This window comes from Microcaecilia unicolor, chromosome 2 (genome assembly GCF_901765095.1).
Source record: "Microcaecilia unicolor chromosome 2, aMicUni1.1, whole genome shotgun sequence".
NCBI classification, from domain to species: domain Eukaryota; kingdom Metazoa; phylum Chordata; class Amphibia; order Gymnophiona; family Siphonopidae; genus Microcaecilia; species Microcaecilia unicolor.
Genome location: NC_044032.1, coordinates 419,673,528 through 419,690,454, shown reverse-complemented (window position 1 = coordinate 419,690,454; position 16,927 = coordinate 419,673,528). Strand labels below are relative to the sequence as shown.

The 16,927-nt window shown below is 40.1% G+C and overlaps 1 protein-coding gene across 3 annotated transcripts in view; it reads right to left on the bottom strand.

Moving 5' to 3' along the window:
• Positions 1-3,942: 3,942 nt before the first annotated feature.
• RAP1GDS1 (Rap1 GTPase-GDP dissociation stimulator 1) overlaps positions 3,943-16,927 on the bottom strand; it is a 222,491-nt gene continuing 209,506 nt past the window's right edge. For all 3 annotated transcript variants that reach the window (XM_030190713.1, XM_030190714.1, XM_030190715.1), the window contains one exon: positions 3,943-4,593. In XM_030190713.1, coding sequence (XP_030046573.1) covers positions 4,466-4,593 — 128 coding nt within the window. In that variant the 3' untranslated portion in view covers positions 3,943-4,465. The remainder of the gene's footprint in view (positions 4,594-16,927) is intronic.

Below are 16,927 nucleotides of genomic sequence, written 5' to 3'. Positions count from 1 at the left end.
GAGCTAGACCTGTTTTTATAACGAATAAGGCACAAAAGGGTGCCCTAAATGAACAGATGACCACTGGAAGGAATCAGGGGTGACCCAATACCCCCCCAGTGGTCATTGACCCCCCTCCCACCCCCCCAAAAATGTGAATAAAAATATGACTTCCCCAGAGGCATAGCTAGGTTTTGACGTCAGGGGGAGCAGACTTTTGTAAACCGGTTGGTGTCTGCTAGGCAGCAGTGCTGATGTTGTCGCTCAGATGCCGTGGCTGTGGCCAGTAATGATTTAACACAGATGGCCTCTGCTGTGTCCTGCCTATGAGGAAAACAGGAAGTTACATCAGGAGGCCAGACACAGCAAAGGTCCCAGGACTGACTGGAGCAGGCAGCCTGTCTTCTTAACTACAAGTAAAAATATTCAAATTGTGACCATCACCTCAGGGACAGCACACATGCTCCTTTCACTTTCATACTTTTTTTTAAATCAAATGGGCTTTTGTTTTTATGATGACACTACAGGATATGGAGACCACTAGTCCTGAGCATTTTTACTTTGGGTGACAAGGGCAGCCCTTGCCCTTGAGCCTACATTCAAATAGGGCCAGACACTTTGTGAAATAACACAAAATCCTGCAAGACGACACTCAAAACCTATACTGAAAACTAACCACACCATAACAGCCCTAACCCACCCATGAAAAGACAGTGATATATATATATAGATAGATACAGTGGGGGAAATAAGTATTTGATCCCTTGCTGATTTTGTAAGTTTGCCCACTGACAAAGACATGAGCAGCCCATAATTGAAGGGTAGGTTATTGGTAACAGTGAGAGATAGCACATCACAAATTAAATCCGGAAAATCACATTGTGGAAAGTATATGAATTTATTTGCATTCTGCAGAGGGAAATAAGTATTTAATCCCTCTGGCAAACAAGACCTAATACTTGGTGGCAAAACCCTTGTTGGCAAGCACAGCGGTCAGACGTCTTCTGTAGTTGATGATGAGGTTTGCACACATGTCAGGAGGAATTTTGGTCCACTCCTCTTTGCAGATCATCTCTAAATCATTAAGAGTTCTGGGCTGTCGCTTGACAACTCGCAGCTTCAGCTCCCTCCATAAGTTTTCAATGGGATTAAGGTCTGGTGACTGGCTAGGCCACTCCATGACCCTAATGTGCTTCTTCCTGAGCCACTCCTTTGTTGCCTTGGCTGTATGTTTTGGGTCATTGTCGTGCTGGAAGACCCAGCCACGACCCATTTTTAAGGCCCTGGCGGAGGGAAGGAGGTTGTCACTCAGAATTGTACGGTACATGGCCCCATCCATTCTCCCATTGATGCGGTGAAGTAGTCCTGTGCCCTTAGCAGAGAAACACCCCCAAAACATAACATTTCCACCTCCATGCTTGACAGTGGGGACGGTGTTCTTTGGGTCATAGGCAGCATTTCTCTTCCTCCAAACACGGCGAGTTGAGTTCATGCCAAAGAGCTCAATTTTTGTCTCATCTGACCACAGCACCTTCTCCCAATCACTCTCGGCATCATCCAGGTGTTCACTGGCAAACTTCAGACGGGCCGTCACATGTGCCTTCCGGAGCAGGGGGACCTTGCGGGCACTGCAGGATTGCAATCCGTTATGTCGTAATGTGTTACCAATGGTTTTCGTGGTGACAGTGGTCCCAGCTGCCTTGAGATCATTGACAAGTTCCCCCCTTGTAGTTGTAGGCTGATTTCTAACCTTCCTCATGATCAAGGATACCCCACGAGGTGAGATTTTGCGTGGAGCCCCAGATCTTTGTCGATTGACAGTCATTTTGTACTTCTTCCATTTTCTTACTATGGCACCAACAGTTGTCTCCTTCTCGCCCAGCGTCTTACTGATGGTTTTGTAGCCCATTCCAGCCTTGTGCAGGTGTATGATCTTGTCCCTGACATCCTTAGACAGCTCCTTGCTCTTGGCCATTTTGTAGAGGTTAGAGTCTGACTGATTCACTGAGTCTGTGGACAGGTGTCTTTCATACAGGTGACCATTGCCGACAGCTGTCTGTCATGCAGGTAACGAGTTGATTTGGAGCATCTACCTGGTCTGTAGGGGCCAGATCTCTTACTGGTTGGTGGGGGATCAAATACTTATTTCCCTCTGCAGAATGCAAATAAATTCATATACTTTCCACAATGTGATTTTCCGGATTTAATTTGTGATGTGCTATCTCTCACTGTTACCAATAACCTACCCTTCAATTATGGGCTGCTCATGTCTTTGTCAGTGGGCAAACTTACAAAATCAGCAAGGGATCAAATACTTATTTCCCCCACTGTAGATATATTATACTGAGCCTTAGAGCACCAATATACCAGCTACTGGGAAACTGGAACAAGCAAGACTGTTTCTACACAGACAGGATTTCCCCAATGAATATGCATACAAATCATCCACCGAGTACCTCTTTTCCAATCTAGTTACAATATAAAATGAATATTATTAATTCAGTAACTGCCATATATTTTTTTAATGTTCAATTCTACCTTTATTAAATTTTTAAATAATACCCTTATAAAATGTGTGTAATATTGATCTCTCAGTTCTTCCCAATCACACATCACCTCATTCCCCATTCACTTATACTTAACATACTGCAACATAGTACTCCAATGACAAAAATCAATGGTCATGACTTCTCTATGCAAAAAATCTATTCTTGCTATAGCTCAATGGTATTAATCCCTCACTTGGACATCTGTGACCATAAATCAAAAGCGGGATCATGGTTGGGCCCCAGGCATTGCAGGCAGCAATTATGAGTATTTGTCATGGATCCTGGCCCTGTCGCATCAGGTGCACTTTTTGAAAATGCTAGGGGCTCTCTTTTGAGACATGTCATATGGAAAAATAGCTGCAGTAAAATCAAATGACAGTGATGGAAACTGGGAGATCGAGCTCATAGTGAGGCCTACACAGAACAAAATGTGAAAATAAAAACCCCTAAGGAAACAAAACTCCTGAAAAAAAATGAAACTATGGTTCTGCTGGGAAAAGCACCACATGACAGCAGCAGGACTCTAGGATAAACGAAGTTGAAAAATGTTTGGTCCGTGAAAAGTCTTGACAATCTGGTCTTGAGCGGCCCTGCAGAAGATAAAAAAACTGAAGCAGTCCCCCATATAATAGCCAAAGCAGGATTAAAGCATAAGTAAACTCTGCACATGCCTAGGGTCCAACTGTGTAGGAGTGGCCCTCTGAAATCACTAACTCCTACAGATTTTTGTCTTGATGAGTCAGCTGCTGGTAGAAAAAAGGGTGTGTGTGTAGGAGGAGAGACCAGATCCTCCAGTGCCCACAAAGATCTGTTTATTCATCCCAGTTTATCATCTACCAGTCAACAGGCATAGGCATCCGCAAGCAGTGTTTCTTACCTGCTGCTGCCTACTCTACTGATTTTCCTCTGCATTCAGAACCATGTAAGGCCCCATCTGTTGGAGTTTTAAATATATTTATGCTAATTGAAGGGGGGAGTCCAAATATACTAGTGCCCACAAAGAGTTAAATCCTGCCCTGATCACAGCACCAGGCAGGAAATGATGTGCATGTGGGGTGAGTCTGTTCAAAAGTTCTAGAAACCTTGGATGGGGTTGAGATCTTGTGCCAGGCTTTGTTGGTGATGTCACCCATGTGGTGAAGACTATTTATCCTGCTTGGTCTTGGAGAATCTGGGTTATATTCTTGGGACAAATCTACACCACATGAAATAAAACCATACCAGCAGACATAGTTAACATCATGAAAGAAAATATATTGTTTTTGTTTTGGCAGGTATTTACCCCTCTTTTAGCTAGAAGATCTATTGCTACAAAATTAGAAAATTCAAATTCATATCAATACTTTATCAATTAAAACTCTGTTATGTGAAGGTATTCTGTTTTGTTATAAAGAAAGTCAAAAAGGGTATAATGTGAGAGCACTGGAGTTTTTATTGGTTAGTTAGGAATCATGAGTTTGACATAACAGGCAAGACCAGTGAATTAGCAGCAATACAGTCCTTCATGATAGGAATTCAAAAGGCATCCAAAATGGAGCTGTTGATACTATTGAAACTCTATAACAAAAATTTATGAAAGAACTCGCTGCATCCTTATCCCTAGGCTAGCAATACAGCATTATGCAGACTAGAGATGTCATGAGAGCCATTATGTAGTACTATTACACCATCATAGGACTACAACATGCATATTCTACCATGTGGCTCAAGCAACAAGTATACAAGTTGAACAGGAATGGGTGTTATCAACAGGCTCATGTTTATCACTTCCATGATTCTGAGAAAATCATTGGACAAGTACCTAGAACAGTTCATCAGTTTCTGTGGGAACATTACACACATGCACGAATGATACAATCAGAAGAGACATAGCAGGAGCATTAGCAGACAGAAGACAAATGTGGAATCAGTAGTGGGATATGAAACTGAGAAGTTCTTCAGCTTTCAACAGCAAGTCTCTGCTCCGTTAACAATGCTTGCTGGGCCACCGTTTTGTTTTCATGGCTGCAGAGCTTTGATACAACTTCTAAAAATGCCAGGTTCTGTACCTCCTTGTGAAGGGGTTCTGGAAGAGAAAGTAGTAAGTTAGATATTCTTCCACTACATTCAAGGACCTAAGATATCTAGCCAAAATTATGCAGTGTTTTTGTACTAACAAACAGATAGGATAAGAACATAAGCATTGCTATATTGGGACAGACCAAAGGTCCATCAAGCCCAGTATCCTGTTTCCAACAGTGGCCAATCCAGGTCACAAGTAGCTGGCAAGATCCCAGAACAGTAAAACAGATTTTATGCTGCTTATCCTAGAATATGCAGTGGATTTTTCCAAGTCAATCTTAATAATGGCTTATGGACTTTTAGGAAATTATCCCAACCTTTTTTTAAACCCTGCTGAGCTAACTGCTTTTACCACATTTAATTACTTGTTGAATGAAGAAATATTTTCTTGGATTCATTTTAAATTTACTACTTAGTAGCTTTTGTGTTCTAGTCCTAGGATTTTTGGAAAGAGTAAACAAGCGATTCACTCCACTCAGTAATTTATATACCTGTACCATATCTCCTCTCAGCCGTCTCTTCTCCAAGCTGAAGAGTCCGAGCTGCTTTAGCCTTTCCTCATAGGGAATTCGTTCCCTATTGGTTGTATGGAAGTAGTCAAAATTTTCTCTTAACACATAAAACTTGGTATTTATAAAGCAATATAAAAGCCCACAGAATGTTACTAGCACAGTAATTCTTAACCCAGTCCTCAAAACACATCTAGCCAGTTAGCTTTTCAAGATGCACACAATGAATATGCATGAGATAGATATTCAAACAATGGGGGCAGTGCATGCATATTTATCTCATTACCTGTTAAGAGATAGAGAAATACTGAAGAGTCCCATTCTGCACCAGCTACGCTGATGATATCGTTGGAAAAGTTCAGAATCTCTACCTCCATCAGTCAGTAGGAGGACACAACCTATACATCGGGACTGGTCTAGCAGGATAATGAAATCATTATTATTAGCAATTGTGAAAGATGCATTTTTTGCCTACCCTGTTAGGGCTCCCCTACAATTCTCCTGCAACCCTACAAACAGCTAAAGCAGAAAAAGTGTTACAAGCTCACTGTTATCCGACCTAATTTAATTCCATCTCCTGTGATATAGTATTTTGTATGCTGTTCAAAATGTAGCTAGTATCAGGGTTCAGGAAACATGCAGGAAAGCAGCTAACTAGAATTCCAAATATAACATTAGAATTTTTGACTAATAAGGTGACTGCTAGTGCTTTAAGTATTACATTCTAAGTACTGAACAGCAAAGTACACAGCTTAAGTGCAAAGCCTATGCACCTTGCTGTGGATTATCAAATAGTAAATTTGCTTTAAAAAAATGTAAAATGTATGCATGGATATAAATCAAATTTAGATATTTCAAGTGCTTAACACTGCCACTGTAATAAAGTGATTTTATTCTATTTAGTCTTCAGTTGTGTGCATGATTATATTGTTCTGCAAAATGTGTTTTACATTTCTGTATGAACAGTAGCTTATAGAGTTAATGGTATAATTAGTGAAAAGAAAGACAAAGCAATTCAATGAGTAAATTTGAAGACGTTGATCAATACATATTTATTTATTACATTTGTACCCCACATTTTCCCACCTATTTGCAGGCTCAATGTGGCTTACATAGTACTGTAAAGGTGTTCGCCAGTCAGTTGATAACAAACACAAGGTTGTATTGTGGTCAAATGAGGTAGGTGTGTGTCAGACACCGTGAAGGTTGTATGGAATGAAGATTGTATATTGTCCAGTATGATCATTGGTTGAGCTGTGTTGCTGGACGTGGGGATTTATGTTGGATCGGTGAGGTAAGCCCTTTTGAAAAGGTTGGTTTTTAGTGATTTTCTGATGTTTAGGTGATTGTTTATTGATTGTTTTTACAGCTTTCGGGAGTCCATAATTGTGTGCTTACATAGGAGAAGGTGGATGCGTAAGTTGTTTTGTATTTAAGGCCTTTGCAATTTGGGTAATGTAAGTTTAGGTATGATCGTGATGATCTGATTCTGTTTCTGGTTGGTAGATCTATGAGGTCTGTCATGTATCCTGGGACTACGCCGTAGATAATTTTGTGGACAAAGGTGCAGATTTTGAAGATGATACATTCTTTGATTGGGAGCCAGTGCAGCTTTTCTGGAAGGGGTTTAGCACTTTCGAATTGTGATTTATCAAATATCAGCCTGGCAGCTGTGTTTTGGGCGGTCTGGAGTTTTTTTGCGAGTTGTTCTTTACATCCCGCAGAGATTGTGTTGCAGTAACCTGCATGCTTAGGACCATTGATTGTATTAGGTTTCGAAATATTTCCCTTGGGAAGAAAGGTTTTATTCATTTAGTTTCCACATTGAGTAGAACATTTTCTTTATTACAGAGTTTACTTGGTTTTCAAGGGTAATGTTACGGTCAATTGTGACGCCGAGTATTTTTAGGCTGTCTTGAGGTAGGAAGGGTGTGTTCTGGGGTGTTTATGGTTGTGGGTTTGTACTTGTTATGCTGGGATGAGAGGATGAGGCAGTGTGTTTTTTTTAGTTGGAATGAGTTTGCCCAGGAGTTCATGGTGTTCAGGCCGTCATTGATTTCATTGGTTATTTCTGTCAGGTCATAACTGAAGGGGATGTAGATAGTGACGTCGTCTGCATAGATGAACGGGTTAAGGCCTTGGTTGGATAGGGACTTTGCCAGTGGGATCATCATCATGTTGAAGAGTATTGGTGATAATGGTGATCCTTGCCAGGGGTGTGCTGGTAAATTGTTAACAAGGGGCTCTCTCTCTCACCAGCAAAGTAAAAGAGAATTCAGGAGGGGCACATTTTGGGATCCATTTGTTAAAGTAGCCATGGAGAACCGGCTCCCAAAATTCTTAAAAACTTAACAAACGGCTCTCGAGAGCCTGTGAGAGCCTGCTCCAGCACACCACTGCTTGAGGCATTCCACAGGTAGCTTTCCACAGTGATGATATGTTTGAGTTTGATTTTACTCAGTAAGTTCTGGTGGTTAGAAAACCTTTATCCAGTTAAGTATGTTTCCATCAATCCCAAAATGGCCAAGGAGTCTTAGTAGTATATTGTGGTTTACCATGTCGAATGCGCTCGACATATCGAATTGGAGGAGAAGTATACTTTTACCTGTGGCTATTTCTAGCTTGAATTTGGCTAGGAGTGTGACTAGAACACTTTCGGTACTGTGATGGGGGCGGAACCCTGACTGTGAGTCGTGTAGTATTGAGAATTTGTCCATATATTCTGTAAGCTGTTTGGTCACCAAGCTGTCCATCAGTTTAACTACTAATGGTATAGATGCAACTGGGCGGTAATTGGTTAGGTTGTTTGTGTTTTTCTTGAAGTCTTTTGGTATTGGGGTGAGTAGGATGTTGCCATATTCCTCAGGGAAGAGACCATGTTGTAGCATGAAGCTTAGGTGGGATGTGAGGTCTGTTATGAAGCGGTCAGGGGCAGATTTGAGTAGATGACTGGAACATATGTCCAGTTTGCAGTGGGTGTTGGCAAATCTATGAGTCATTTTTGTGACTGATTCAATGGTGAGGAGAGTAAATGTTGTCCAGAGATGGTCGGCTGGGCATCCACCAGGGATTTGGTCCAAGTCGTTGAAGAAGTTTTTGATGTCCGTGTTGTGCTGAGGAAATGTGCTGCGTAATTTTATTATTTTTTTTGTTAAAGTAGTTGGCAAGTTTGTCTACGGGTGGGTGTCTGTGTTGGCTGTGGTGATAGGGTTGGTGTCTAGTAGCTTATTTATGAGTTGAAATAATTTCTTCATATCTTTGTAATGCAGTCCTATTTTAAGACCTTTTGGCTTGTCTTATGGCATATTTGTATTTTCTGTGTCCTTGTTTCCATGCGTTGAGTGTATGTTCATCTTTTATTTTTTTCCATGCTCGTTCAAGTTTCCTGGATTGTGTTTTGAGTTTTTTTAATTCGTCATTGATCAAATTTTGTCTTCTTGATATTCTTGTCTTTAAGGGCGCTATTTCGTTTAGTACGCTTCTACATCTATCTTCCCAGTGGTTGAGGTAGTGTATGGAGTCCGTAGGTGTTTTCCATTCGTTGTCATATATCAGTCGCCAGAATATTTGAGGATCTATTTGCCCTCTCATGGTGTAAGTTGTGAGTGCAGGAATATGGTTTAGTCCCTTCTTCCGCCAATCTAGGGACAGATTTAGTTTGTAGTGGTCGGTCCATGGTGTTTCTGTCCACTTGATGTCTGTTATTGATAGGTTATGATTTGTGGGCAGTTTGTGTGATAGGAGGTCTAGAGTGTGTCCTTTGATTCCTTACATTAAGGAATTCAGAAATGCTAATTTAAAAATAGTAGAATTTTTATGCAAATGTGAAAATCTAGCAGAATGTCTGTATAGAGGCAATACAAGATGTCCTGAGGCAAAAAAGTACAGTATCTAGAGAAAGCTTGCAAAACACAGGCTGTAATTTGTCAGTTGATGACAAGATCCTACAGTACACAGAAACATCTCTAAATAAGTTTCTATAAGAAAAATATAGAATGCTTCATAAACATTGTATCTGTACCAAATTTTTCTGCTGTATTTGCAAAGATACTGAACATAAATTTAACATTTCTGCCCTGAATTGCTACTGAATGCCTGTTTGACTGTAAGCAGCATGCAGATACATTGTGAGAACAGTCAGAAGACAGCTTCCTGAGGTTCATTATAAGACTACTAAATCTAGTTCTAAAACAGTGCTTCCCGAACTTCTGGGGACCCTACAGCCAGTTGGGTTTTCAGGATATTCACAGTAAATATGTATGAGGTCAATTTACACATCCTGAACCTCCAATCTGTGCATGCCCATTCATTGTGGATACCCTAAAATCCTGACTGGCGGCAGGGTCTCCAGAACAGGTTTGAGAAGCCCTGCTTTAAGATCAGGTTTTCAGTAACACATAAGATAAAACTTCTAGACAGAAGGTTGTGTTTAGCTGGAACTAGCAAGAACACCACAGAGATGGAGGCAGACGAATACATGGTAAGAGAAATAAGTGACAAGACTTTTTAAAATAACTTTTTGACTTAAAGAAAATCAATAAAAATACTTGCGAGGCATGTTTGATACAGGTGTGGCAGAACCTAACAAACAGTTCAAAGTCTCCTCCCCTTTTCCTTCAACAATCACTTATAAAATTAGAACAACATACATAAGTACATAAGTAGTGCCATACTGGGAAAGACCAAAGGTCCATCTAGCCCAGCATCCTGTCACCGACAGTGGCCAATCCAGGTCAAGGGCACCTGGCACGCTCCCCAAACGTAAAAACATTCCAGACAAGTTATACCTAAAAATGCGGAATTTTTCCAAGTCCATTTAATAGCGGTCTATGGACTTGTCCTTTAGGAATCTATCTAACCCCTTTTTAAACTCCGTCAAGCTAACCAGAACTCCAACCCTGCACAGGGAACACATACGCCTCTCTTATAGTCAATTGCCAGGTATCTAACTGGGAAAAACTAAAATTCTTTTCCTACAATAAGAGTGATGGATAATTTTTGGCCTTTGGCTATTCGTGTGGGTGAAATTGATGTACCAGTGCAAAAGGATAAAGTTATTGGGTGTGATTTTGGATTCCCAGCTTTCAATGAAAAATCAAATTGTACACGTGGTTCAGTCAACTGTGGATGTTGATCCATTTAAAACCTATGTTATGTCCAGCTGATCTTCAAGACTGTTATTCAGGCAATGGTTTTGTCAAAAATAGATTACTGCAACTCTCTCTATTTGGGTGTTCTGGAGTATAGACTTAAAGCGTTATAAACAGTACAGAATGCAGCTGCTAGATTGGTTGCTGGCATTTCTAAATTTGAACATATAACACCAATGTTGAAACCTTCGCTGGTTGCCTGTGAAACAGAGTGTAGTATAAAGTTTTGACTTTCCTTTACCAAGTGGTTCATGGTAAAATGCTATGGTATTTTGATCAGGTTTTCACTATGTTCACATCTGGAAGGTCTTTAAGATTTGAGTTTACTAAATGTTTGAATTTGCATGTGGTATCTTCTGTATATTATGCTACTACCCGAGCATCAGCCTTTCAATTACAAGAACACTTAAGTGGAATGCTTTGCCTGGTCAGATGCGTATAATTACTAGTTTTCAGTAATTTAAGAAAATATTAAAAATCCAGTTGGTCATTCAGGAGAGCTGTTTTCATGATAATGATTGACTTGCACTCCAACAGTTTCTACACACAATCATTTTTCCAATAGTCCTGAAGATTAGGGCATCCCCACCACATATGCTTATAGGTGTCTATCTCCCTACAACCCCTCCAGCACATATTATTCCCTTTGCCTAATGCATGGCCTACTACAAGTGGTGTTTTATGCCAGCGTACTAACATCTTAAGAGCATTTTCAAGTATTTGTGGGCCATATGAAATGTGATGTCTTTGTGACAATTTCCCCCCCAGACCTGTTGTAAGAGTCCTGCCTATATCCCTCTCTCATGATATCATAGATCTCGTCTCCCAATTTTTAGCCTCATGTAGAAGTCTATATAAATGTAAAATAACACCCATTGTGAATCAGTGGCCAGGAATTGTTCAAATTTAGTTTTAGCAAGTTGTCCTGGTGCTCTGGCCCTTACCTCTTGAATATTAACCTTTCACCTGTAAATATGGGAACAAACACCCTTGCTGTAACTGATACCTGTCTTGAAGATCAGGAAAATCCATTATTTGTCCCACCTCCATCACTAGCCCAAAGTAGCACAGATTCAATTTCTCTCATCAGCAGACCAATCATATCAGGTATTGGCACGCTCACGGAGGAAATATCTGGACTCATAGAGGGAATTCTGAAACCTCTCGTGCACAAAACTAACAGCTTCATACAAGACACCACAGACTTTCTGAATAAATTGAAAAATATCAAGCAATTACCACCAAACACCCTTCTGGTCACGATGGATGTAGAATCACTATACAGCAACATTCCACATGCGGATGGCATAGCTGCATGTGGAAGACTCCTAAAAAAATCCACACTGGACCATCAATACTCACCAGAAACTATTACAAAATTAATCAAATTTATTTTAACTCACAACTACTTCCGCTTTAACAATGATATCTATCTACAAATAATGGGCACTGCAATGGGCACCAGGACAGCACCCCAATATGCCAACCTTTTTATGGCTGAGCTGGAAGAGACATTTCTGAATACATACCAGACCAAACCTCTAAAATACTACCGGTACATCGATGACATTTTTATGATTTGGACGGAGGGGGAAGAAACTCTGAAACACAATACATACCATCCTACAATCAGATTCAAAATTGACTACTCCCCAGAAAAAGTCAATTTTTTGGACACCACAGTCTCAATCAGTGATGGCTGTATACAAACATCTATATACAAGAAACCCACAGACAGATGCAGCTACCTCCACAACTCCAGCTTCCACCCTTCACATACAAAAAGATCCATTATTTACAGCCAAGCCACAAGATACCACCGTATCTGCTCAGACCCAAAGGATAGAGACAGACACATTGAAACCCTGACTGCATCCTTCAAACAGAAAGGCTACAACCCCAAAATAATCTCCAAGAATATTGCCTCCTCCCTCAAAACACCCAGGGAAAATCTGCTACAGTACAAAGAAAAAAAAGCCACAGACAGAATTCCCCTTGTAGTGACATACAACCCAGAGCTGGAGAAACTGAGGAAAATCATAAGAGACCTACAGCCCTTACTCCAGGAGGATGAATTACTGAAAGAGATATTCCCATCCCCACCAGTGCTGGCCTTCCGACAGCCACCAAACTTAAAACACAAGCTAATCAGAAGTAAACTCCCAACACAGACTGAAAAAGAAAAGGGCACGTTTCCCTGTAACACATACAGCTGCAAGCTATGCCAAAACATTTCACAAGACCCTACAGTCATTCACAAGGGAAAAATATTCAACATAAAGGACTATTTTACATGCTCATCTTCCAATGTGGTATATATCATTCAGTGTAAAAAATGTAACGAAGGATGCTATATTGGAGAAACAGGCCAGATGCTTAAGACAAGATTCAATCTGCACAGACATCACATGAAAATAGCCGGTGCCAGTCAAGCCCCCACCCCTGTGGGCCAACACTTTACAAGACCAGAACACTGCACCAGTGATTTCACAGTAAGAATACTGAAAGGTAATTTTAAAACAATACAGGAACGTAAGACCTTTGAAATAAGAATGATTGAATATTTTAACACCCAACAGACAGGACTTAACAAGGATCTGGGTTTTCTAACCCATTATAAACCATAAAATTGTATTTCTCTGTTTATTACCCTCCTCTCACCTACCAACACCCATCCTGTTAGAATATCAATGAAATGCTTTGATGTCCCCATGCATACCCCCACCCTCCCACTCTGTCAGACTGTCAAAGTAATGCTTTGATGTTTCTCTTATATATACTATCTGCTACCACATTTGCTTATTTCCGATCTGACGAAGGGCAACCTTTGAAAGCTAATCAAGAAATGTATTAAGTTATGTCCAATAAAAAAGGTATCATTTTAATTTCTTTTCCATGTTTTATTTTGTTTGATTTCTACTGATATCCCATCAGCTATAGACTCTCCCCCCCCCCACCATTGAAAGTCTTGAGAATACCCTATGGGCAAATAATAGAACCCTTTCCCCATTTAACAATTTAGCTTTTGCCCTCCGTCACATCTTAAGCTTGGTCTTCACAAAAGGATTCTTAGTAGCCTGAATTTACCCCAGATTCACATCTACCCACGGCAAATAGTCCAAGTAAAATATTCCCGTGGGAGATACCCTGTTCTATATATTGCTTAAGAAACTGCCTGCCATAAATTGAGCTGCTATACAGTATTTTTCCAGATTAGGGATCCCTAATCTCCCTCTCCTTTAAATTTAAACATGGCCTCCTTAGCTACCTGGAGTGCTTCTCGCCCCAAAGAAACCTAAAAATGTTTGTGCACCAAATACAGAAACTCCCTGCAGGAATGTCAATAGGCAGTGCCTGAAACAAGAATAAGAATTTAGGTAACACCATCATCCTACCTCCATCTTCCCCAGTCAGGTAATATAAAGTTTATCCCACCGCTCTAAGTCCCACTGATTGAAGCTATAAGTGATTTGAAATTCTGCTTACATATAAAACTTAGCCAACTTCACCCCCACCTGTACTCCCAAATATTTTATAAGTCCCGTCACCTACCTAAAAGGCAAACATTATTGAAGTTCCCGTACTCTGTCCTCAGGAACTGATGTTTAATATTTCTATCTTGGACAATTTGGCCTTGAAGCCCAATAACAACCTGTAATGAACCATCTGTTCTCAGAGGGTCCCAAGCTGCCTCCATCCCTCATCTGCAAACAGTAATAGTTTGTGTTCCCTCCCTTTAAATTTCTAGTCCCTGTATGGCTATATTTTGTCTAATCCCTTGAGCTAAGGGCTCTACCACCAAGGCAAAGAGTAGGGGATGACAGTGGTCACTCCTGTCTTGTACCTCGCTGTAGCTCAAACATGGAATACACTCCATTTACTTTCATACACGCCAAGGATTTGTTGTTATAAAGAGATTTTATCCATTTAACATAGCGTGGTCCTAAGCCCACTTATCTCAGAACATGCTCTATAAACTTCAAATTCACCCAGTCAAATGCCTTCTCAACATCGACTACTGCCACCACCCACAGTTCCATACTCCAATAATGGGTACCTGATCTCTAAGCAGCGTTGTTTACAGTACTAGGTCAACGTACTTAAGTAAAAGTAAAAATAAATGCATATTTTGATACTTAAGCAAAAGTAAAATGTACAATAAAAATACATTAAAAATCAAGTAAAAATAAAAATGTTAATGCCTAATATAATACTTTTTGAGTAAAAGTAAAATACTGTAACTACAAATATTTATGTTTGTGTGCATGTTTATTATATTTGATATACCACTGATGGCAGCTGTATCACAGCAGTGAATACAGTAAATTAACATCAATTAAAATCAAACACTTAACAAAATAAAAGGAATGTTGATCGAAATCTGTGGCACAAGTTGCTAGTGGAAATATCCAAATGACAGCCAATGACAAAGCATAAGCTCAGAGTTAACTGCAGTCTGGAACAGGATTATTACATGTGACCACCTTGTGAAGCTTGTCCACTCTATGCCACAGCGTGCCACAAGAGTAAGAACTGGCCAACAGCTGAAACTTGTTTTGTCTATCTAGACACCCAGATACTTATTTTAAAAAGTGTCTACTAAAACAATTGCAACTCCTCTAATCAAAAGAAAAAGAGAATATCTACACAAACATTCTGTAATCCAAGAGGCAATACACTTGCTGGAATTTAAGACAATCATTATAATACTGTTAACGTTTTTATCCTCTATGATTCAACCCACTTGAAAATGACTCACTTATGCGGGTGTGCTTGTGAGTCATTATTAAACCAGCACAGCTAAAAATGTGTTCAACTGGCAGGAAGTGAAGTGTTCAGTCTGATAAAAAGTTCCTTCATATCAGGCCAGGCTGCAATACTACTGATGTTGTCTGACTGGGTCTGCAGGTACTGGTCAAGGAACTCTTTGTCTGAAACATTTGACTTCCTTATAGCAAAGAATGCTCTATCATCGTCATCACTATTATCTGTTTTAGAAGTAATCAAATCGTGAGATGGTTTATTAGGAACCATATCAAGGTGGTGTCTGATATGTTGAAGACTGTTGTCCAAAGTGCTTTGTCAGTCCATCCTGTGCGAAACTTGGGAAGCAGGATTGCTGCTGCATTTGCTTCTGAATCATCAAATAGATCAGAGAAGTGTTGATCAATTGCATTTATGAGGGCGGTCTCAGAGGCTTGAAAGTTGTTGATGCTTTCTTGTCAATGAGTATCAGATGAAGTCTGGTAATGGATGGCAGCAAGTAGGCCATGAACATCTTTTCTGACTGAAGGATGCTCAAAGATTAAGCAACAGGTTTCATTACAGAAACAATCAAGAAAGTCAGCTCATCTACAGTCAGTCTTGGAAATTCCAGTTTAGTGCAAACAGCATCAGATCTATCTTCACCATACTGATGGACCAATCGAACAAGTCACCTGCCAGGTATACAGAATTCCACCATATCTAGTTTGGTTTCTTGAGACCCAGTCCAAATGAATCAGTTACTTCACCAGCAGCCAATGGATATGGTCCATATTTATTCCAAAGTCCTTGGCATTTGACATATGCACTCAGATATTTTCTTGTCGGCCAAACCACTTTCAGCTTTGTCAGCATCAGTAGCAGACACCAGGTTTAGTGTATGGCAGGCACATCTCTGATGAGGAAGCTTGTAGACATGATTTCCACTGGAGTTGCAAGTTCCACAGACATCCAAGCCTCACCCTTTTTGCCATCTAATTCATCACTTGCATCTTCATCTTTATTATCATTATCAGACTCTCCAAATACAGAGAAGGCTTTCACCAAGTTGGAGCCACTGTCTATTCTAACAATTTTTCGTCTGATGGCAAACTCTGTATGAATGTCTTCTAGAAATGATACAAGAACGTCAAACGTGTGTGAACTCTACAATCTTCTTAAGGCCAGACAAGCAGACTTTCTCTCTAAAGACTTTCTATCAATCCAATGGACAGTCAATCCAATGTAAGATTTTCCATGGGATGACCAGCAGTCTGTTGTGGTAGAGACATATGCGGTGTTGCATAACTAGTTACTATACTTACGTAAACTTGTCACTTTACTTGTAAAGAAGTACAGGAAACATTTTACTTTTACTGAAGTAACAATTTCCCCAATTGTTACTACTTTTACTCAGTTACATCTGATGCTTGCACTTAAAAGTAAAAAGCAGAAGCAAGATGTAAATGATGATTCCTCAGTAAAACAAGTAAAACAGCAAAACTTGAAACAGGATTTTGCTATTGCAAACTTTGTCGTGCAAACAGATCATCTCATCTCAAATTCTGCTATTCATTGAACATAGCCCATGAGAACAGTGGAGCTGCCTGTGTTTGTTGAATTGGTTACTGGTCTCCAGCCAAACAAAACAGTGATTAGTTGGGTCACTTTGAAGAGGAGATGAAGCTGGTTGCAATTCTTAGTGAACAGACATATGTATCACAACAAAGAGCGGGGTACAGATATAACAAAAAAAAAAACAAAAAACAGATTGCTGCCATCCTATGGAAAATTCTAAGTTGGGCTGACTTTGCACTGGATTGACAATCTTTAGATAGGAGCTTTCCTTGTCTGGACTCAAGAGTTCCCACACATTTGACATTCTTGCATCTCTTCTTGAAGATATTCAAACAGACCTCCCCTGTTTACAAGCTGC